This window comes from Ovis canadensis, chromosome 15 (assembly GCF_042477335.2).
Source record: "Ovis canadensis isolate MfBH-ARS-UI-01 breed Bighorn chromosome 15, ARS-UI_OviCan_v2, whole genome shotgun sequence".
NCBI lineage: Eukaryota > Metazoa > Chordata > Mammalia > Artiodactyla > Bovidae > Ovis > Ovis canadensis.
The window spans coordinates 59,162,653-59,186,532 of NC_091259.1; the positions used below are offsets into that span (position 1 = coordinate 59,162,653).

At 53.7% G+C, this 23,880-nt stretch overlaps 1 protein-coding gene across 2 annotated transcripts in view; it reads right to left on the reverse strand.

The window, feature by feature from the left end:
- The window catches only part of PDE2A (phosphodiesterase 2A), a 67,141-nt gene that overhangs the window by 15,336 nt on the left and 27,925 nt on the right, over window positions 1-23,880 (reverse strand). For both annotated transcript variants that reach the window (XM_069552991.1, XM_069552990.1), the window contains 4 exons: window positions 18,477-18,566; window positions 14,783-14,871; window positions 5,786-5,895; window positions 4,967-5,022 (listed from right to left, as the gene is read on the reverse strand). In XM_069552991.1, coding sequence (XP_069409092.1) covers window positions 4,967-5,022; window positions 5,786-5,895; window positions 14,783-14,871; window positions 18,477-18,566 — 345 coding nt within the window. The remainder of the gene's footprint in view (window positions 1-4,966; window positions 5,023-5,785; window positions 5,896-14,782; window positions 14,872-18,476; window positions 18,567-23,880) is intronic.

Sequence of the window (23,880 nt, forward strand, 5' to 3'; positions counted from 1 at the left end):
GGGTGACCTTGGACCCCCTCTCCATCTCTCAGTCTATGGAGCTTTTCAGGCCCTGATGATAGCATCAGTATTATTAACTTCAGCCTCCCAGCTCCATCCTTTCTGAGTTGGGATTTGAGCCTACCCTAAGTCTGGGATAGGGGAAGAAGTCCACCATTTACAATACATCTGTTGTGCCTAAAGAACCCGGGAGAATGGATGGATAAATTAAGAAATGAGTGAATGGAGTGACAAGGTACTTTGCCTTGCATGTGATTCTCACCAGCCTGTAAGTCAAGCTTCCATCTTTCAGACGAAAGGCCCAGAAAGGTTGAGTGACTTGCCCCAGGTCACAGAGCAGAAAGTGGCAGAGTTGGGACAGCACTGCCCATTCCCTCCCCTTCTCTGCCCACATCTTCCCCTCTCCAGATCCATCTTCATTACCCCATCCCTTGTCCTGTCCCTCTCCAACTTCTCTGTGTCAGCCACCTGGAGTCCCCTCCACCCATCTTTCATGCTCTGTGAAGTCTCTTCTCCCACCTCCGCTTGGGTGCTTGGTGAAGAAGATGGTGGGGGCGGTGGTTTGTACTGCAGGCCCTGACAGCAAAGCTCCCCACCTGCGTCACCAGCTTCCGGGCACCTACTCAGAGCTGCTCACCACCTGCGGGACTTCCCACAGTGCTTGCACTGGGGTCCCCTCCTTCATCCTCCCCACCCTCCACTCAGCAGCCCCTGCCTGCCTTCCTCTGTTCTAGGTCCCCTGCCAGGAGCAGATGGAGAGGAGGAGACCAGCAGGTTCTCAGGAAGCTCACAGCCTGGCTTGGGGGTATGGAGGAGAGCGATATGATGAAGGGGGATGTAGAACTTCATACCTGGGGAAGAAGAGGGCAGACTGAGTGGGTGGGAACTTAAAGGCTGTGGGAGCTCAGAGTGGGAGAGCACCTGGGGAGCTTCCAAAATTGTCACTGAAGTCTGGGAAGACAAGCAGAGCCCGGAAAGGATGCTGTAGGCAGGAGGCTGTCCTGACAGTGCTGGGTAGTAGGTGGTACGGGGAGCTGAGGACCCAGGCAGGGGTGCCATCCGTGGTAAAGGGGGAGAGCAAGGCTAAGGAATTGGACTTTAGCTTGGTTGTACTGGGGATTCAGGGCAGACTTTAGCATCTGCAGACCACGGTCTACAAGGTAGGGAGAACTGGACAGAGCAAGACTGGAGGCAGGAAGACCCGGAAGATCCTGGGCCACCAAGGATCGTGTGGAAGGTTAGGCTCCGGATGAGGCTCCACCTATGATTCCCATAAGACAGGTTGTTGAAAGGGGCTAGGAGCATGGTTCATTTGCATATGGTTTACAGAAACATGTTGGCATTTTACTATTAGTAGATGGAGGAGGACATCCTTCTTGTTCCTGCCACCTGGACTCATGTCTCAGACAAAGGGAAGGTTGGGACCCCTCTAGGGCTGTGGGATTGGCAAAACAGCCTGGTCCCAGGACAGAGCTGGGAGGGTGAATGAGCCTCAGAGTGCTGGAGGGAAGGAAGGAATCATGGAATCCTCTCCACCTGCTGGGCTTGCCCCTCCCTGCATCCCAGCAAGCACGTGCACAAACACAGGGCACACTTTCATGGAGACCCTCAGTGCCCCCCAACACACACACACACACACACACACACACTCACTCACTGTCCCATAGAGATATCAGGCATGTGCATACCTGCACACACACACAGTGCAGTCAAAGACATCCACACACTCACAGTGACTACCATCCACACGTGCACATTCATATCTGTACACAGGATACTTGAGTTCACATACTGGAGAGCCATGCACACGCTTCTGCCCATCCCTGCCCCCTCACGTTAAGCAAACATAATCAGCAGCGCGTACACACACACACACACACACACACACTTGGCTCCTTGCCCACCAACAGAACGCACAATTGTACCTACTCTTGATAACTAGGGGGCGGATCTACGACCCAGTGGGAGCTCTCAGGAGTGGGAACCGGGGCGGCAGAGAAGGTTGAAAGCCCAGCAAAGGCCCACCCCTTCACCAAGTTCAACAGAACTAAAGGACACCCCTTCCCCCAAGTAAGGAACTGGTACAGCTGGCACAGCTCAGGGAAAGAGTGGGCACAAATCATACATCAAATGCCAGAGACCAAAGGCTCCCCGCTCCTCAATGGGACTTATTATCCCAGAATTGAAGAACAGAGCCAAAGACTCTGCAAAGAATCTGCAATCAAGTCACCCGAGCTGCGAGCTGCAGGAGCCCAGAGCTCTGCGCAGGATGGCATGTCCCTCAGAGAGCCCTCTGCTGACCCCCTCTCTATCAGGCCCCAGTATTCCTTGCAGGGCTCCCAGGTTTCCTTGCTGTCATTTGCCATCATTTGCAGTTCTCTCTCTGTTTTGCTCACTTGTTTAATGTCCAGTGCCCTCACCCCTCCAGACTGTATGGTCTGTGAAGGCAGGGCCCATCTGGTCTGTCTCGGTCACTGCTGCTATGTTCATATAGCACAGTGCCTGGCGGTGCTCAAGAAATATGCCTTCAACTGATGGATGGGAGAGTGGATGGATGGAGGGATGATGAATACAAGAGCAGAGACCCAGAGAGGGGACTGGGGCTTGTTAAGGGAGGAGCTGGGGGGTCAGCCCTCCCAAGTGATCTGCCCTGGGTACTCCCTTTACCCTCTAGAACCTTAGTCCTTGGGATCTGGCAACAGCGGGGAGGTCTGGGGATGTCTGTGCTGCCTCTCAGAGGATGTGAGACCCTGTGGCCCCAGGAGCATAGGACAGGGAGAGGCATGAGGCAGCCAGACAGGATCAGCCAGACAGGATGTGTCAGACCTGTATGCTCTGGGGAGGGGGTGTCCCGGAGAAGAACATTTCCACTTGAGTAGGAAGGGCCAGGCTTGAAGGAGAGGAAGATTGCAGATAATCCAAATACTTTTCAAGAGCTCCTCACTGCCAAGGGTGTTTGAGGAGGTGAGCGGACAGTAGTCAGGAACTCCTGGCAGCCACAGGTAGCATCTTGCTCACCAACACGCACCCCACTCCTCAGCCTTGCTGTATCACACTCTTCCCCTCCACACTCCACCACCCTGACTCCGCTCATGCTGGTCCTAGAATATCCTATCCCTTCTTCTCTCCCTGTTCCCCTCTCCCTATGTCCCAAAGTCCCACTCAAATACTGTCTCCACTGTGAGGCACCCCTTGGCGCTCCAGCATTATTTCATTTGGCCAGTGGTGGTCTGAGGGTGGCCCTGCCTTCCCCGGGACTGAGCCTCCAGAAGGCAGGAATGAGTCCGCCTCCTCTCTCTGCCTCAGCACCTGTCCTGGGGCAGGCAGGGCCCAGAGCAGAATTTTGCTTGGGTGCCATAAATTTAAGTGATCTGACCAATCCCCGTTGCCAACCCACAGAGCCTTTCCTACCCCCAGGAGAGGGCTGAAGCCTGAACTCCTGGTCAGACATGAGCCATGGTGAATAGCGGTCACAGCAGTCATCCTTCCTGTCCACAACACAACAACCTTCCAAGCATCTTGCCATTGTAGGAGCTGCTTCCTTACTGGCCCAGCTGTCACAGCCCCCGACACAGGAAGTCCTTCTAGGAACTTGGCACCCCAGACCCCTTTCCCTCAACAGAGGTGGGCGACCAAGCCATCGCCTCCCAAGCCCCACCTCTGCGCAGTGTGCCTAACCCAGGTCCTCCTCCAAGCTACCAGCTCTGGGACAGATGGGGACCAGAGGAGGGAGGCAAGCGGCGCTGAGAGCTGGGTGCCAACGGCAGATCCGCTCCCTGCGGGAACAGGAGCTGGGGGTGGCGGAGCAGCTTGCGGGAGAAACCAAGGGGGCCGCCTCCCCCTCCACCAGGCAGATGGGGCTCCGAGGAGACCAAGCCAAGTGTCCCTTCCTTCCTCTCCTCTCCCGGTGGCCGCCCCCCGCGCCCACCGCGCTCCCCCGGCAGCAGCTCGGGAAAGGTCAGGCGCCTCGGAAACCTTTAATTTCGTTTTAATGAGCTCAGGAGGAGTCCCCGGGCGGGCTCTCCGAGACCGGCTCATTTATCTGTCCGCGCCCTTTACCGAGGCGGTGGTCCCCTCCGCCGAAGTCGATCCCTAATAACGGCGATTTGAGGGCGCTAACCCTTCGGTTCTTAGGACTGGACACAGATTTTGAGGGTGCACTTCCCCACGGACTCTCAAAACCTGTGTCCAGTCCTAAGAGATTGGAGAAACACAGAGCCCGGACCCCGCAAAGCTCACCCAACTCCACAAGGGAGCCGAAAGCGGGGAGCTCCGCGAGGGGGCAGCAGAGAGCAGGAGGGGCCCTGGCTCTGGGTGCCGGCCCAACTCCCTCCACCCAGCAGCGTCCCTCCTTCCAGCTGAGGCCCCCTCCCCTCCAGTCATCCGCCCCAGGAAGCCCGCCCTGTTGCTTGGCATCTGTCCCAGCCTCGGATGTGGGTCTGGATGGGGCTGGATGCCTTCCCAGGCAGCCCTGCTCCGGGGGCCTCCTCTCCTCAAGCCTCCCAGCTCCAGTCGCCCCCATCTCTGACTGGCTTTCCCACATTTCTTGGCCCCGTCGGTGGTATCTGCACATCCCTCCTCAGTGTCACTTGGTCCTTTCCCACTTGGCTGCATGCATGGCCTCTTGGGACAGTGTCCCCAACCCGTCTTGACGGATGTCTTGGTCAGAGCTGTGTCAAGGCTCCATAAGGTAAGACTCCAGATGGGGCTTGCACATCCCTCCACAAATTGCTGATGGGCACGCAGCTTCATCCTGCCCATTCAAGGTGGGGCAGAGGGCTCCTCCCAGACTTCTCCCAGACCGCGTTTTCCCCATCTCCACCCCAACTTGCTGTTCAGCACACACACACACACACACGCACACACACACACACACAGACACACACACCAGTGGGGCTCCGTCCGGTGCACCCTCCCTTGCTCCCTCCCCTATTCTCTTCCCCATCCCACCCACAACTGCTCTTACCAAGATGACAGCTGCCACAGCCCCGGCCTCCTTGTCCACCAGCGGTATGACCAGCACTGAGGGGGAGAGGGCAATGAGGTGGTCCCGTGGGGCCAGTGAGGCTCAGAGGTACTGAGCCAGGACCCAGGGAGGGAGACAAAGACACAGACAGGGAGAGGCTAGGACAGAGACACAGAGAGACCCAGAGACCCGGAGAGACAGAAAGATGGGTCCTGAGGCAGTGACAAAAATGACCGCAGCGACGACCCCTGCACAGAAGGAAGTCCCCGCTCTCGGCAACTTTCTCATGATCCTCCCAGCAACCCTGGGATGGAGGGAGGCAGGTTAAGGCTGAGCACCCCTATTTTACAGATCGGGAAACTGAGGTCCAGAAAGGGGAAGTGACTTGCCCAAGATCACACAGCAAGTCAGGTCTCCTGACTCCCAGTCTTGTGCACTTTCCACATCGAGACAGAGGACAGAGACCTAGAGAGACTGAGACATGAAGCAGAGAGACATGCGGACAGGGGGCATGGAGAGGAAAAGAAAGATAACAGAGAGTGACAGAGAGTGTGACAACTACAGCCCATCTAACCACCAGCACAAGCAACACCCCCTCAAGGTAGGTTCTGTTGTTCCCATTTTACAGACCAGGAAATTGAGGCTTAGAGAGGTTAGTAGCACAATAGGGAGAGAATTAGATGGCGGGTTTGCTAGAAACACAGAGCAAGAGAAAGAAGGAGACAGAGATGGAGACAGGGATAGAAGACAGATATGGTCTGGGGAGTAAAGGCAACAGTCCCTCCCTGCCCCTGCCCTTGCCCCGCTCCCAGCCCTTACCTTGGGTGTCAGGAGCCAGTGGAGCCACCAGCCTTGCCAAGGGCTTCCCAGGCAGGTCTGAGGGGCCCAGTCCATTGCAGCCCAGCCGCTTCCGGGAGATCACAGCCTCTCTGAAAAGAGGATATGATTCTACCTCTCAGTCTCTGGGCTTCCCAGGTGGTGCTAATGGTAAAGAATTCGCCTGCCAAGCAGGGAACACAAGAGATGAGGGTTCAATCCCTGGGTCGGGAAGATCCCATGGAGAAGGCTCTGCAATCCACTCCAGTATTCTTGCCTGGAGAATCCCATTGACAGAGGAGCCTGGAGAGCTATGGTCCATAAGGTTGCAAAGCGTCGGACACTACTGAAGCAACTTAGCACGCACGCTCAGTCTCTGGGTCAAAGAGGAACAGGCCCCAGCCTGGGGACACACAGTGGGCTGGACTCTGCACATCTGTGAGAATCTGGACAAGCTGAGCTGCTGCACGGTGGATATGACGAAGGCAAAAATCAGAGTCTCAGGAGAAAAGGGAACCCTCCTGCACTGTTGGTAGGAATATAAATTGATACAGCCACTATGGAAGACAGTACGGAGATTCCTTAAAAAACTACAAATAAAACTACCATATGACCCAGCAATCCTACTCCTAGGCATATACCCCGAGGAAACTGAAAAGACATATATACCCCAATGTTCACTGCAGTACTATTTACAACAGCTAGAACATGGAAGCAACCTAGATGTCCATCGAGAGATGAATGAACAAAAAAGTTGTGGTTCATATACACAATGGGACTATTACTCAGCCATAAAAAGGAACAGATTTGAGTCAGTTCTAATGAGGTGGATGAAAGTAGAGCCTATTATACAGAGTGAAGTAAGTCAGAAAGAGAAAGATAAATATCATATACTAACACATATATATGGAATCTAGAAAGATGGTAGTGAAGAATTCATTTGCAGGGCAGCAATGGAGAAACAGACATAGAGGACAGACTTATGGACACGGGGAGAGGGGAGGAGAGGGTGAGATGTATGCAGAGAGTAACATGGAAACTTACATTACCATATGTTAAACAGATAGCCAATGGGAATTGTTGTATGTTTCAGGAAACTCAAACAGAGGCTCTGTATCAACCTAGAGGGGTGGGGTAAGGAAGGAGATGGGGAGGAGGTTCAAGAGGGAGGGGACATATGTATACCTATGGCTGATTCATATTGAGGTTTGGCAGAAAACAACAAAATTCTGTAAAGCAATTATCCTTCAATTAAAAAATAAATAAATTAAAAAAAAAAAATCAGAGTCTCAGACCCTGACTCTGCCCTCCCCACGCAGAGGAGCAAGCAGCTACAGTCTGGCCTCTGGTGCCTCCTGCTGGTAGATATGGGAAAGGTCCCTTCAGGGTATAGCACAAATCTCACAGAGCAAGTAAAAGCCAGGGCTCAGAGCTAGGCTGTCTGGGTTAAAGCCTACCATAGCTACCACTTGATTTTGGGCAAGTGACCTAACCTCTCTGAGCTTTCCAGGGAGATCTGGGGCGGAGAGAGTAGAAATCGAAACATCAGAATCTTCAGAAAATCATCTGGAGCAACTTTTGGTGCTAAGCACAGGAGGGGGACTCCAGAAGTTTATTAGGCAAGGTTAAAGTGTCTGCCTCCAATGCAGGAGACCCGGGCTCGATCCTTGGGTTGGGAAGATCCCCTAGAGAAGGAAATGGTAACCCACTCCAGTATTCTTGCCTGGAGAATCCCATGGATGAAGATGCCTGGTAGGCTACAGTCCACGGGGTCGCAAAGAGTCAGACACGACTGAGCAACTTCACTTACTTTACTTATGTGCATATTAAAAAGCAGAGACATTACTTTGCCAACAAAGGTTTGTCTAGTCAAAGCTATGGTTTTCCAGTAGTCATGTATGGATGTGAGAGTTGGACTATAAAGAAAGCTGAGCGCCGAAGAATTGATGCTTTTGAACTGTGGTGTTGGAGAAGACTCTTGAGAGTCCCTTGGACTGAAAGGAGATCCAACAAACCAATCCTAAAGGAAATCAGTCCTGAATATTCACTGGAAGGACTGATGCTAAAGCTGAAACTCCAATCCTTTGGCCACCTGATGCAAAGAAATGACTCATTAGAAAAGACTCTGATGCTAGGAAAGATTGAAGATGGGAAGAGAAGGGGACGACAGAGGATGAGATGGTTGGATGAGATCACCGACTAAATGGACACAAGTTTGAGTAAACTCTGGGAGTTGGTGATGGACAGGGAGGCCTGGCATGCTGCACTCCATGGGGTTGCAAAGAGTTGGACACAACAGAGCAACTGAACTGAACTGAACTGATGTGCCCACGAAGTCCAGTCAACTTACATAGATGAATTCCCAATGATCCCATAGATTAAACACTATTATCTTTTCCATTTTTCAGGTGGAGAAACTAGTGTGCTGAGAGGTTAAGAAACTTGTCCAAAGTCCCACAGCTAGCAAGAGGTAAAGCCTGGATTGAACCCAGGCATTTGGCACCAGAGCCCATACTGCTAACCAGTACGCTTGAGTCTTCCTAAAGACCAGAGAGGACTGAGGCTCCAATGGGGACTCATGTGAATGTCCAGGAGGCATCGGTGTGATGGGGGCAGGGGTGGGAACTGAGACAGGGGAGCCTGTGGTGGGAAGAACGAGCTTCTCTCTGCCTTCACCACACATCCCCGCCCCCAACCCAGCCTCTGGCTCTTCCTGCTTAATAAAGCTCCTGAGTTTTCACCAAATGTCACTCCCTGGTGATTAATTGTCCTGGGTTCTTCATCCCTCATGCTGCCTCCGCTTAATTGTGTTTGTAGGAACTGCCTGGCCTGGAGAGAAGAGGCGCATGCAGGGCTGGGACTCTGGTGTGTGCAAGTGGGGTCACTCATGGGAGCCCAGCAAAGGTCAGGGGAAGAAACGAGAGGGGCAGTCTGCGAGTCCTCAGACCAGGTCACGGCAGCTGGAGAAATTAAGGACCAAAGAGGCTGAATGCCTCAATCAGGGTTATGCAACATTCTGGATCCAACCCATTCGTTCCTGGTTCCTTGGTTCACATTCTACGATGACCACTGGTGTCTCCCACCTTCCAGCCCTCACACCTGGACCTTTAGGTTTCTGGAGGGCCGGATTCCAGTTTTGAGCTGTCCAATTGTGCCAGTCACCCCAGGAAGGAACAGGGATCTAGGGTGGCAGAAGGCAATGGCAGCCATGTTTCCGAGTGACTAAGGTGACAAAGGCTGCGGCTTCGTGGAGACAGGAACTGGCCTTGTTGACCCTCAGCCAGACCCCTTGTAGCGGACCCCGCCCAATCACTTGGCCTCAGATAAGCTGGTTATCGGTCAGCCACCAGGTGGCGCTGGTCCCTGCACTGCTGGTCAGTAAGTGCTGCAGCTTCATCTCACTGACCCCTGACTCCTCTCTTCCCAACCCCCAGATTGTGGGCTGCCCTGGCTTCTCTCCTTCTACCTCCCTACTCTGCCCTCAAGCAAGGACCCTGATGAAGGAATTGCCCCGAGCTTTTCTTCTCTTCTGCACAAGACTCCCCTTCTGTGCTCATGGTCTCATGACTCTCCAGCCCCCAATCTCTTAAGCTCCAGGACTCAAAGTCCGGCTGAAGGCCTTCCCCGGGTGTCCCTGAAATAGTCAGACACTCCCCTAGTCCTGATCAGAACTTATTCTCTCGACCGCTTCCCTGGAAATAGCACAATCATCCACCGGGTCCCCTGCAGCTTATCCTCAAACTGTCCTGGGTGTCTCCCTCTTCTCACCTCCCCATCCAATGGGTGAGTCACTGCCCCTGCATCTCCACAGCTCTCCCCTGCTCTCCATTCCCAAGCCACTGCCCAGCTCAAATAGACACCTCTTGCCTAGACCTGCAGCAGCCTCTCTCCTCGCTTCCTGCCTCCTGTCGGGTCCCTTATATCCAGCCCCCACCAGAGTCAGGGCAGCTGTCCTAATTGTGGGGACATTCTGCTTAAAGCCATCCCACAGAGTATTTGTTTATTCCACAGAGTCCCTCTGGCTCAGGTTTGGTACCGAGGACCGAGAGAAGAAGAGGAGTCATGGTGTCATCCAGCAAATGAAGTACAGACTCATGCCTGAGTGCAGAGATGGGAGCCCTGACGAAGGAAGGAAGAGCAGGCTCCCGCTGACCTGGGTGCAGGACGGAAGTGGGATCAGAGAAGGAGAAGGCTTCCTGGAGGAGGACATGCCTGAGTTGAGTCTTAAAGGACACACAGACACTATCAAGGCAGACAGGAAAGGAAGTGCAGGTGGAGGGAACTGCATGGCAAAGGCTCAGAGGAAAGAAAGAATGTGTGTCTGCTGGATGGTCCACCAGCGTGGCGGCTGCAGAGGGCAAAACCCTGGGGAACTAGGCTTGATCCTGAGCACAGTGGGAGCCCAGGGACTTGAACAGAACAAGGTGAAGGTCAGGTTCAATTTCAGGCCGATCATGCTGGCTGCTGAGTAAAACTCTCACTAGAAAGGGAGAATCTGAGAGACAGGAACTGGGTCTCGCTGAGGGCCTGCAGTCTCAGAGGCCCCTGGAGCAGCAAAAGGGAGGCTGCGCTGGGGCAGGTCAGCCTTGACTGGGTCCAGATCTTCCATCAGGCACTGGGCCTTTCAAGGATCTTCCACCCTCAGGAGTCCCCCCCACACCTCGGAACTTTGCTCTGTAACCCACCCTCTCCTGGCTGGCCACATCCCAGGGCCCTGGGCAGGGCTGTGCAAGGCCATGCTCACCTCAACCCACCCTGCTATGAGCCCTTTTCTGCTGCCTCACCCTTCCCAGAACTGCTGACCCCCTAGAGGTTTCAAAGATGTTGGAAGTGGGTAGGGGACTCCAAGGCTGTGTCTCCTCCACCCAGTCAGGGCTTGGGCTTCATCTACTGCTCACATCCCCGCTCTTGTCTGCCTGCCTGTGTGCCTGCTAAGTCACTCAGTCATGTCCGACTCTCTGAGACCCTATGGACTATAGCCAGCCAGCCTCCTCTGTCCATGGGATTCTCCAGGCAAGAATACTAGGGTGGGTTGCTGTGCCCTCCTCCAGGGGATATTTCTGACCCAGGGATCCAACCCGTGTCTACTGCAGCTCCTGCACTGCAGCAGGCGGATTCTTTACCGCTGAGCCACCGGGGAAGCCCCCCATCCCCCATGACGTCCCCTCAACTCAGCGCCCCCGCCCTGCCTCCTCTCCCCTCCTGACTGCCCCCTCCAACCAGGATGATGTTGGAGGGGAGGGAATGTCACAGCCCCGGGGCCAGCTGTCCAGATTGAAGGCTAATGACTCAGCCCTGGTGCCGGGGTGGTCATGGGCTGCCCCAGTGAAGATAAAGACAGATGGACACAGAGTCGGGAGAGGAACAGGCGTGGATTTTATGACGGTTCCGTCCCTTGAACAACTATTTGCTTAGCGGAGGGTAGAGGAAGAGGCTCTCTGTTGGTGGGGTCAGTGGCCTGGAAAGAGCACCAGGCCCTCTTCCACTTCTCTGAGCCCCTTCTTGGGTCAGGCCCCCCTCCCCTGACGGAGCCCCCCACCTCATCTTCACTCTCATCTTTCATCTCTCTTGGAGACAAATTATGATTCAGGCCAAGACCCCAACCCTCCTTTCCATCTCCCTCTCCCTCCCACAGAAAGTGAGACTCCAGGGAGATGGGAACAGACTGTTCTCTGTGTCCCTTGAGATCAATCAGAGGGACAGATGGATTCTGCAGTGAGTGGGGACCCGGTCAACTCTGAGGAAGAAATTTCTCTCAAGGTTCAGCCCCTGGCCCCCTCCCCCCCCCCCCACCCACCCCACCCGCAGACGGTGGCAGAGGGAGACAGCCAGCTGGGACTGGGGTGGGCGGTGTCTCCGCTTTAGTCAGAAAGGCTTTCACTGTACTCAGCAGGGAGTAATCAGAGGCTTTAAGATGGCAGGAGACACAATGAGAAGAGGACTGAAATAGGCTGATTGAGATTGAGGCGGGGCACGGAGGAGAGAGGAGAAGGCTTCCAGGAAGCCTCTCACCCAGGCAGCCCTCCAGGATTCTCCCTCCCCAGCCCTGAAGCGCACCCCCACTTGCAGCCTCAGGATTCCGAGCGGCAGCCCTCAGACGTCACAGTGCCCCAGCTTAGCAGCGCACAGAAGCATGGACTGAGGCCTGGGGAGACAGCAAGAGCCTGTGACGGCAGCCATGCTGTCCTGGCTCCCAGCCCAGGGTTCTTCTCATGGACAGACCCATCCCCTAGGGAGGCTGCCAAGGCCCAGACATCTTTTTTGGAAAACTGAATCCTCCTTAGTGCTGGGGATCTATGGAGTAGGCTTCCTAGTGGCCCTCAGGCTGGGCCCTGGCAGAGAAGGGCAATGGGCTGGTCAGGGTGGAGAAGGTACATGGAAGGACTTCGCGGGGGGAGGAGACAGCACAGCAAGCACAAGGAGGCAGGGAACCCAGGACTCACGAGGGGATGAAACGGCATCTGTGAGCCCGCGGAGGGGTGCGGGGCATCACGGGAAGGGCTGGGTAGCTGGTGGGGCCGCCTCACTCCCCACTGGCCCATCTCCACCCTGCCTCCCCACACCACCCCGGGCCCTTATCTGTCTTTATGATCCGCCTTCACTTCACACCTGCTGCTGTTTGCCAGCCCTGCCAGCCCTCCACGGTTTCCTGGAGGAGCACCCCCTCCACTGGGCATGCCCAGCACTCAGGCTCCACCTTGGGCTGGGGCTGGTGCCTGATCTCCCAATGGTGCACCAGAGGGCCCTTCAGAGAGCCACAGAGGGCACCTTTGGAAGGGCCTTGGAAGGGAAGTAATTTTCTCAAGGTCACCCAATGAGTAAATGCGTTGGGATGTGGGGGTGGGGGGCAATCAGCAATCATTAAACTCCTACTGTATGCTGGCCCTAGGCTAAGCCCTGGCATCTATGATCTCATTAAGCCCATAGGCAGGGCCCACTGTTATCTTCATTCTGTAGATGAGAAAACAGGTTTGGAAGGGGCCTGAGTGGGGCAGGGATGGGTCAGGGCTAGAATCCAGGCCTGTCTGACTCCCATTCAAGTGCCCTTGCCTCTTCCACAAACCTCTGTCTCTCAGTCCAAGCCGAGGAGGTGGGCTCACCAGACACACAGTGAGTGGCTGAGTGGGCAGAGCACAGATTTCAAAAGAGAGGACAGGCCTGAACCTTCACCCCCATACTTGCTGGTGGGACACCCCACCAGCCTCACTGGCCTTGTCTTCTCGGCCTTCTGATGCTGCAGAGGATCTGAGCCCCTCAAAGATGCCTGGACTGCAACCCCCCCCCACCCCCACTCCAGCTCACGCAGGCTCAGAAGGAGCAGTGCAGACCCTGAAAGATGCTCCCCTCTTGCCGTCTGAGTCTCTGATCCTGCATCCCTCTCTCAGGAGAGCCTTCCCAGGCTGCCTCGAGGAAACTTACTGGATCTGATAGGCTCATATTAAATAAAGTTCTTGAGGATTAGGGGTAGGGCTCAGAGGAGAAGAGGGGACATTATAGCATTTTTTCCCTTAAGATTCTGAAGACCTCCCAGGCCTATCCTGCCATCTTACAGATGGGACACTAGAAGCCAGAGATGAGCATGGCTGCCTTAGTTCACACAGTCCTCGAGAGGAGAGGCTGTCAAACGATGCTAAAGGGGACAGTGTCACCTACCTGCCCACCTTGTGGGAACATCAAATGGGAGAAAAGGAGGTGGGAAGCCTCAGACCTATTGGAGAGGCACCATCCTCTTCCATGGGGAAGTGCCAAAGGATAGAACTGCATCAAAGAAGCCACAGTTCCATGTGCCAGGGCTGGGGGTGTCTCAGGACCACCAGCACCCCCAGTATTAGGACCTCTGGCATCCCCCAAAAGCAGCTCTTTCCATGGCCTCTGTGACAGGTGTCTTGCCAACCTCAGCTACTACCTGAAAAAGCCACAACCCTGACTGCTTGACCTGTTGGAGTGGAGCGCTGCCTCCTAGTAACACCCCCCCACGGGTGTCCTCTCAGCCCTCCTAGCTCCCGACCCAGTGCTCCCTGGGCCCATGATGCCTCTGCACCACCCAGAAGGCAGTGCTCATATCCTCCTTGGCCTGGCCTCCTCTGGACCAGAGTTCCTGCCCATCCACACTTTCTCATCAGACAAGCTCCATTTCCCTTCTCTCTTCCCTGGACAGCCAGGAGCTAGGATACCGTGTCCCAGACCTGGCTGTGCCTCACACCAAGTATGCGGCATTGGACACGTCTCACGACGTCTGCTCATGTGGAAAACAGGGAGGCTGAATTCAATAGGCTCAGAGGTGCCAAGGGACCAGAGGGTACTGAGCCCGTGTTCCTGAAGTCAGTGATTCCAGTGTTCTACCATAATGAAAACAAAAACAGACATTTAGCACTCATTATGGATACAGTTTTAAGGGCATTACATGTGTTAACCATTTAATCCTCCCAAGAATCCTCCCATAATAGTACTACGAGATGAGTACTATTATTATCGCCAGTTTACAAGCAAGAAAACCGGGGCACAGAGAGGCTGAGTCCCTTGCCCTGGATAGTAAACTGGAGCTGGGGTTTGAACCCAAGCAGCTAGGCTCCAGAACGCACAGTGGGACGTGGTCTGTGATCTCCCCGTCCTCAGAGTTGACACCACGAGGTCCTGCATTCTGTGACTCCAAGTTCTGTGATTCTGTGAGAACCTGCAGGCAGTTCTTGTAGCCTGCTGGGGTTCTCGCTGACAAGCTGTAGCCCCGACCTTTTGAGACTCAGGCTAAGGAGGCTGCAGTGGTTTAGAATAGCTCTCCAGGAGGAAATCTAGCAGCTGGCACTGTCCCTGTGTCATCCACTCCCCTAACACAACACAACAGAAGACAGTGCTTCTCCCCTCTATGCTGCAGTCGGTGAGCTGGCCAGGGGACCCCAGCTGGCAGGGAGGCTGAGGTCCAGGTCAGATGGGGAGGGTGAGACCAGACCTTGGGTTCTCCCTTGATCATGTGAGAGGGCAACGGGGTGGAGAGCAGCTCACCGCACTTTCCCCTCCTGGGGCAGCTCGTGGGGGGGCTCCTCACACACCAGCCGGAATTCTCCGTCCAGCAGGTAGGTGTAGACTGTCTCCTAGAACAGAAGGCACTCATGAGATCCAGGGGAAAGGCCCTCCCACCACCCACTTCCAGTCCGACACAGGTCTGGGTGCCAAGGTCGCGGGCATCTGTTTGTCCATCATTACTCCCCAGGTGATTCTAAGTGCAGCCAGGGTAGGAAAACTCCCTTGTGATCTCAGCACTTCACTCTCTCCTGGGGAGAGTCTGATGGACTGAAGGAACAGACCACAACCTGCCAATACCCCACAACACTGAGATATTTCCCTGCAGAGATTGCAGCCTCAACAAACAATAACTGAGCGTCCACGTGGGGCCAAACTGCAGAAGAGGCTCTGAACAACCTGGAATCTTCCCTCCTACCTCAGATACACAGCCAAGAAATCACACACTGTGAGCCAAGCCAGGAGGACTTCTTGGAGGGAGTGACTTTAAAGCTGTAACTGACATGGGAATTGGACATATTCAGGGAGTGGGTTGGAGATGGAGACGGTAGAGGACAGGGAATCCTGGTGTGCTGCAGTGCATGGGGTCGCAAAAGAGTCGGACACGAGTGAGCAACTGAACAACAAAAGGGAGTGGATGAGAATGGCTTCTGGGCCAAGTATTAATAATAGGTAGGTAGGTGTACAGAGTCCAAAGCACTGATGGAACCGACAGTGGTGGGGCCAGGGAGGGGGCACAGGAGGTGGGTTTGGGATCAGCGGTGCTGAGTGGGAAGGGAGCCTGGGGAGGGTTTTGTTGAGGAGAGGGACTGCTACTGGGGAGGGAGGAGCTGGTGAGCCCTGTGAGACCGGAGCTGATTTGTATTTTGGAATGACCATTCCCTGGAGTAAGATCAAAGCTCTGTTTGAAGTATATCAAGTCTGCAGCTTGTCAATCCTCCCCCCCAAGGACCCAGAGCCTTCCTTTTTGAGGGGTGGGGGGCATGCCATTCAGCGTGCAGGATTTTTTGTTCCCTGACCAGAGATTGAACCCACACCCTCGGCAGTGAAAGCACAGAGCCCCAACCACTGGACTGTCAGGAACTCCCCACCAGAGCAGTCTTGGTTTCAGTTGCAGACCATGTCTTGGCAGAAGCAGTTGCCCTCACTGACCCACAAGAGAAAAATCCACATTCCCTCCAAGCAGGACTGGCCACTCTTAGAGACCCACAGCCAACCTCTCTGCAGAGCATCTCCATTGCTGGAGTAGCATGTGATGAGGGAGACCCAGGTGCTCAGCAGAGCCTACACCCCATCGAGGGGGTACCCACGTGCCCGGCTCAGTATCCTGAGAGGTGTTGTTTTCTCAGTGGGAGAATGGAGGGCTCTCCTCTCTGCTGACTGTATCAGGGAGGGCTTCTGGAGGAGGTGACACTGAAGCTCCATGTTAAAGTAAGTAAGCGTGGAGTTCTTCTCAGAAGCCATTGGCTTTCACAGCTGTGAGAGTCCACAACCCACAAGAGTCAGACACTCTTGCCCTTGGCTGTCCCCAGCCAGCCCCCACCTTCTCCCAACCCCCAGGAGATGCCCCAGTCCCGCCTCCAGAGAACCTGAGCCAAGCTCAGAAGCGGCATGGGCCAGAAATGCCAGGGCCTGAGGAGAGTGAGCGGGGCAGACACAGGAAGACCCGGGCCCCCTTGTCCCCTTGGGGGAGGGTCTAGTAGGGGAGTTCGGGGATGAAGAAATCGCTGGGAAGGAGGCCCTCATGCCTCATCTACATTCAGCCTCTTCCTGTCAACCAACCCTTTATGCAGCCTGGGAGGGGCCTGTAGGATTTGATCCCCCAAAGAGGTTAAAAAGCTATCTAGCCCCCAGAGTCCTGCCCTGGCAAAGAGAGGGGTGGGCAGTCCGAGAGTGGGGAGCAGGCAGGCAGGCAGATCCTCACTTCACTTCCGGGTGTCCATCTGCCTCCACCCCCTCACTCGCAGCCCTCTGGGTTAAAATTAGCTGAGTTTACTGGAGAGAAGGAGGAATCATTTCAGACACATCAGTCCCATCTGCATTTGCGGCTGCCTGCCACAATGGGTGCTGATGAGGGAGCCAGGTGCCAGCAGCTCCCCTCCCTGGCGTCTCCGCACCCCTCCCTAGGGGCGGAGCAGACCTGCCGTCTCCCCACTCCTCTGTGGAGAGCTGAGCTCCTCCATGCAGTCAAGACAGGGCTCCCTCCCCAAAGTCAGGGCTTCCCTAGCCCTGGTCTTTGGGGTGGACCAAGACAGACATTTCCCACTGTCCCAGGGATCTAGTCACCTGGACCAGAGCTGGCTTCCTGGTCCCCAGCTTGGGGGATACAATTAATCCAGTACAAGCGCATCTATGCTGGCATCACCAGCATCCTGCCTGTGAAGACCCTCCTCCTCCCCACTCCCAGGGCAGCCTCGTGGATGCTGACCAGCCAACCTCCCCATCTCTTCTTTTCCAGATGTTTCTCCACCACAGGCCAGATGTTGCCTCAATCCCATCTCCGGGAGGATTTATTTTGGGAGCCAACACACCACCCACTTCCTACCAATTTCACGCTCAATAAAGCTCACTCATTAATCTTCCTCCTGGGCTCTGAACTTCCAGGAGGTTTTGAAAAGACAGAGCTGAGGAAAGCGAATGGGGATGCTTAGGTGCCAAGCCCCATTTGTTCCTGTCATGCTGTGTGACCTTGGGGTAAGTGTCCTCCCTCTCTGGGCCTTGGGTGGATCATTCATCCAGCAGATTCAGACACAGTGGGCTCTGCTGGTGGCTGGTGTCCAGGGTAGAAGAGGGAACACCCCAGGCTATGGGGACTCAGTCTAGGCATCTCCTCTTCTGGTAAGTCTCCCCTGCCTCTTAGGGTGTCAGAGCCCCCCTCCCCAGACTGACAGTCCCCTGCTCCCTGCTATCTGGCACAACTGATACACTGCTGCTTTGTGTCTTGAGAGCCAGTTCATCCATCCTGCTGCATAAGGGATGCATAGTGACCACTGGAGCTGAGTTGAGGAGTGGCCTGGGGCAACTGAAGGGGAGTACAGTCTCCTCATCCAGGCGCTCCAGGCCCAGGAAACCATGCTGACCCGGTGACCAGGGGCCCAAGCAGCCACCCTCCACCTGTTCCCGGTGTGCAACCTCATCTATGGTGTTGGGATGGGTCAGAGAGAAGCTTAAAGGCTACTAGAGGCTTCTAGAGGACATCTTATCCAGGCTCCTAATAGACAGGACACCTGAACTCAGCACATCTCTATTCATCACGGCCGAGCCCCATTCCAGCACACAGCTGGTACCGAGGAAGTTCTTCTGCATGTCTACTCTCAATCCTTCCTGCTACACATATTCCAAACCTCAGGTGACTCACTAGGTCCTACCTAGTGAGCCCATTAGGTTATTATCCTAAGTGAATCCATTCCATAATCTGCGACATGATCTTTCCAATTACACTCTAATGCCCCTTCTGTCCCAGACATTCCAGAATTCCTTTATCAGTTCATTCACTGGGGCTTAGTTTTAGTCCTCCTCCTCCAGGAAGCCCTCTTAAACACTCACCCAAACCCTTCACTTCCCCATGAGAGTCCTCTGGGCAGAGACCTGCTTCTTCTTTCCTTCTCAACCCTGTAGGTTAAGAGGAGCGGAGCAAAGGCTTAAGGGGCAGGAAAGTATGGGGCAAGGCACATACCACTTTGGGAAGCACAGCTGACAGGGCCTCCTTGACAGCCTGCTGCAAGCCTGCCATATCGATGACGGAGCCCAGGCTCAGCAAAGCATCCTGGAAGAGAGGAAAGGGCAGTGAGGGCCTTTGCCAGGCAGGCCAGGACAGTGCCCCTACCCAGGGGGTGGGGAATACAAATTCTCAGCTTAAACTGGGGCCTAAGGCTAGCAGACACTTGAGTCCCAGGATCTTAGGAACTCAGAATCCAGTTTTCTTTTTCCCCCCAACCAATCTATTTTTATTTCCCCAACCAGTCTTAAGGCCTTAAAATGTCCAAGTCCCTTCATCTTACAGTGAGAGGTCTGAGGCTTAGAGAAGGGTCAGGGACTTAGCAAAGAACTCACAGTAAGTCAAGAGGTCAAGTCTCATCTAGACCCTAGGTCTCTTGTCCTTCAGCCAAGGACAACTCAGGCATAGCAGGGAAAGTACAAGCTTCTGCATTAATATAAAACAAAACAAGTAAACAAAAAGTTCCAAATTTGAATTCTAGCTCCACTATTTATAAGCAGTGTGAATCTTGGTCAAGTCACTGAGCCTCAGTCTTCTATCTGCAAACTGGGGGCAACTAAGGCTATCTCCCCTTACAGGCTGATATGGTGATGAAACTGGGTGCCCACACACATAAGTGCTCAGCGAAACATTTGCTGAATCTGGGTCCCACTCAGTTTCCCGAGGAGGGGGATGGTCTCGCACAGTCTCATTTTTTAGCCTAGTGAGGTGCTGGGAGTAGCAAGAGTTCACGGGGTACATGATCCCACAAGAGTCAAGAAACACAGTGAGGCCAGCCCCTGGTGAGACAGAAGGGGAAGGAGAAACCAGCCTTGACTGCCTCACAGCCTTCCTGTCCCAGGAACAGGCCTCGTCCTTGGAGAGCCGGAACCAAGACAAGAAAGGTCCCTGCTTCTCGCTCTATTAACTTGGCCCAAACCATGGGGATCAAAGAGAAAGGTAACAGAACAGAGGATCCAGGGCCAAAGCAGGACTGTGACTCATACCATCCACTCAGCCAGGCCCTCCCCGCTTGCCCCTGCAAGTTTTTTCTGATGTCTTCCTTGTGGAAGGATCAGTCTGTGTTCATAGAGCCAAGTGATTAATTGTAGGATGGAAGACACATGGCGTGGCCCCCATTCCTGTAAAAGAGACATGAGCTTGAGGCTTTTATTGGGCCATAAGCTCAGTATGAGCCCACACCATAAATGTGGCTGGTAATATATTAAAATGATGAGATTGCAGGGCATATTAATAAAGATCTGTTACCCTAACTAGGGAAGATGAGAATTCCTCCATGTCTGTGGGCCGATTAGATCATCCCCAGTGCACTATGTCCCAGGTAAGGACAAGAAGAGACTCATTCAGAGGAGACCACATATGTAAAGAGAGAATAAGAAACCACATCCTGCATGGAGAACCTGGAGATGCCTTGCCTGCAGCGGAACAGTGGCCCCAGAGACAGCCTGGAGACTCATAGGATTTCACAGGAGGCTGACCTTGGCCCAGGGGGGTGAAAGATCTTCTTCCAGGTAGAACCTTGCTACATAAGCAGAGGCCACTAGAAGAGAGGTGAGGAACTGAGCTCCCCATACTTGGGGGTATGCAAAAATTGGCTAGATGCCCATTCTTCAGAAAGGTTACAGAGGGGAGTCCTGCACTGGGGTCCAGATGAAGCCTATGGTCTGGGCTTTGGCTCCAGACTTCACCTTGCATCTTCTCGGTTTCAGTTTCCTTCCCTACCCTGACTCCCATTCCCACCCAGTCCTGTGTTCCAGGTTGAGGGAGCAGTGGTGGGCTTTCTCTTCAAAAGGCATTGTTTTCTCCAACCCCCAACCTCCGTTTGATCCCTTCCACTGCTCAAGTGAAGACACATTTCAGTCACGAAGATGTGTCTCCATCCTAGGACACCAGGAACTGTCCTTTGATCCTGAGGCACTCCTCATCACAGCTCACACACTCTCAGCACCACACATACCTGGCTACCCAGTCATAGACCCTCATATTCTCACAGAAACATCCCAGCTTGCCTTCAGACACCCTCCAGGTACACATATAGGTTCACACAGGTGCAGATACTTCCTAATGGATTCACAGGTCCAGGGCTCAGCAACATGTTGGCCACTGTGGCCTTTCTAGGTCAATTCTGCAGACTAAAGAGGTGAGGAAGAGCTGATGTCCCAGATAATCCTGAAATAAAGTCTGCCAACCCAGGCTCCTCAGACAGTGGTTCCAAGGGCTTGGCCCCAGAAGGTAGTGCTGGTTTAGGTCCGTCTGTTCCTGCCTGGAGGCAGTGGGGAAGGATAAGCTAAGTGGGGGGCCCTGCCCTCTAATGGAGTTTGTGTGTGTAGTGTGGAAATTGGAGAAGAGGAGCCAAGGTGACAGAGTGAGCTCTGATGTCCAGGGAGACATGTCTCAAACCCACAGGCTTAGGACAGCTAAGTCTCCCCATTTGACAGATGAGGAAACTGAGGCTCAAAAAAAAAAGCAATGTCCCATCTGTGGTCAGCCAGCCAGTCAGGACAGAGGCAGGTCCAGAACCCACCTCTCTGGATCTCCAGCCTCTGTATTGTTCCTCCTCTGGACTGACCCCCATCTCCTTCTCCAGGGGCCTCAGAGAGAAAAGTCTGTCCTTTGTTCTGATTGGTGGCTCCTCGACCTGCCCTTTACTCGGATTGGGGAATGCCCTAACCTGTCCTTTACTGAGATTGGTGGAAGCCTGTCTGGCCTTTGCTTGGATTGGTCAGTTTTCTGTGACTCCTCAGGCTAAGGGCAAGATAATGGCACAAGAGGGGAATTGGGAAGGAAACTTAAAGACAGTTGGAGCAGCAGGGAGGGGGCCCAGTGGGTGGGATGGAAGCACGGCGATGAAGCCCTGGGGGGCCTCTGCCTGATATCCCCTGTCCACCCACCACCTCCTGGCCCTGCCCTGCCTGCCTGCCCCAAGATGGCGGGTGTTAAGTGTAGGGAACACAGCTGGGAAGCGACCCTTCACACTTGGCCTTCAAGATTTGCTCTCATGCTGCCTTCTCCTTGAATCTTGCCAAGAACCCAAAGCAATTTCACCTCCGGCATCAACTCAGGGAGGAAATAGTTCACATTCCACAGACCGTGAGGTGAGGCTCAGAGGTCAGAGTGGCTGCCCCAGTGAAGGGAGAAGAGTCAATGGCTGAGGCTCAAGTCAAAGGGTTTTAAACCCCAGAAACCTTAGACAGAGGAGGAGAGGAGAGTACAGGCAGGGCCACACCTGCTCTCATGCACATCTGCCTGTGTCACACGTGCACATATTGCCGTGCACACGTCCGCGCACAAACTCACACACCTGGATAAGGATGCGGCCCTATAGAAATGGCCACCCACTCCAACACTCTTGCCTGGAGAATTTCACGGACAGAGGAGCCTGGCAGGCTTTATTCATTTCACGGGGTCAAACAGAGTTGGACACGACTGAGCTCACATGCATGCAATATACAATGCACACGCAAACATACACTTAAGCATGTACACACGTGCACAAATAAACACACTCAAACACACACAGCCAAGCTCAGGGTGGGGTGAAATAGGTCACTTTTCCTGCCCTTGCAGCGTTTGTGAACAAACATCAGGGTAACTATCAGCATGACAACCAGCACTTTCCCAGACTCCAGAGGAGAATCTGGTGTATAGCGAAGAGCAGCTGTTTCCAGTGTGTCCCAGATTGACTGTGGAAACTCTGTGCACAGGGCCTTAGTAGGCCCTTTCCTCTTCGGAGTTTGTTTCCTCATGAGTAAAAATGGGTCCTTCCAGCTAACAACACATAGTTTTACCATTTTGTGTTTTAATTCAATGAGAGTGGGTGAATGGATATGTCAAAGTTGCATATTGTCACCCTACTTGTTTAACTTCTATGCAGAGTACATCACAAGAAATGCTGGGCTGGATGAAGCACAAACTGGAATCAAAATTGCTGGGAGAAATATCAATAACCTCAGATATGCAGATGACACCACCCTTATGGCAGAAAGTGAAGAGGAACTAAAGAGCCTCTTGATGAAAGTGAAAGAGGAGAGTGAAAAAGTTGGCTTAAAGCTCAACATTCAAAAAACTAAGATCATGGCATCTGGTCCCATCACTCCATGGCAAATAGATGGAGAAATGGAAAGAGTGACAGAATTTATTTTCTTGGGCTCCAAAATCACTGCCGATGGCGACTGCAGCCATGAAATTAAAAGACGCTTGCTCCTTGGAAGAAAAGCTATGACCAACCTAGACAGCATATTAAAAAACAGAGACATTACTTTGCCAACAAAGGTCCATCTAGTCAAAGCTATGGTTTCTCCAGTAGTCATATATGGATGTGAGAGTTGGACTATAAAGAAAGCTGAGTGCCAAAGAATTGATGCTTTTGAACTGTGGTGTTGGAGAAGACTCTTGAGAGTCCCTTGGACTGCAAGGAGATCCAACCAGTCAGTCGTAAAGGAAATCAGTCCTGAATATTCATTGGAAGTACTGATGCTGAAGTTGATACTCCCATACTTTGGCCACCTGATGTGAATGGAAAGATGAATGGATGAGTGGATGGATAGATGGGTAGAAGGATGGATGGATGGGTGGATGGAGCCTTCATACTTTCCCCAGCTTCCTACCTGTAGCCCTATGGTTGGAGGTAGGTCCACTCAACACTGTAGATGGTGCCACTCCCCACACACTCTAGAAAGTACCCCAGGTACCAAAAAAATGGGGCCTGTTTGGAGCGAGGTCTCCTCTGGAACCAGAAGTGGGACTGGATCAGCCTTTCTGCACTCATTTGGGTAGGGAGAGAGTCTGGACAAAATGACTTCTAACTCATTAATGGATTGTATGAAGCCAGAGACCTTGGTCTTATCCTTTCTGGAGCCACCAGCAGAGGCACTGATGGCCTTCTTGAAGGTCAAGGTCAGTGTCACATGCTCTCCTGTCTTGTCTCTGTGAGTCTAATTATCTCTCACGACCTCCATCAACCATCCTATTGCTTTCCCTACTGCTGGGAACCTAGAGCCCACCCCTTGCTCTCTGGAGGGAAGCCTCCTTGTGCCCCCAGAGTGACCTACAAGAAGGCAATAACATCAAACCCAATGGCAAGGTACCTCCTAAGGCAAGCTGTGTTACTGCGACTGGCCATACATGCTGATTTATCCACCTCTGCCTGAGCTAGGTCCCCTGGGTGGCCTGGGGTTGGGGAACCTCCTCTTTCTCTGGGCTTTCGTGTCCCTTCCTCTAAAATGGGGACTTTCGAGGACCTTGGAGCCCCTCTCACTCTATTCCTCTTTCCTTCCCTCTGGGCCTGTCTCTCTCAGGCTCTGTCTCCCTGATCTCTCCGAGTGGGCCTCTCCCTCTTGCCATGCCTCCCTCGGTCCATGTC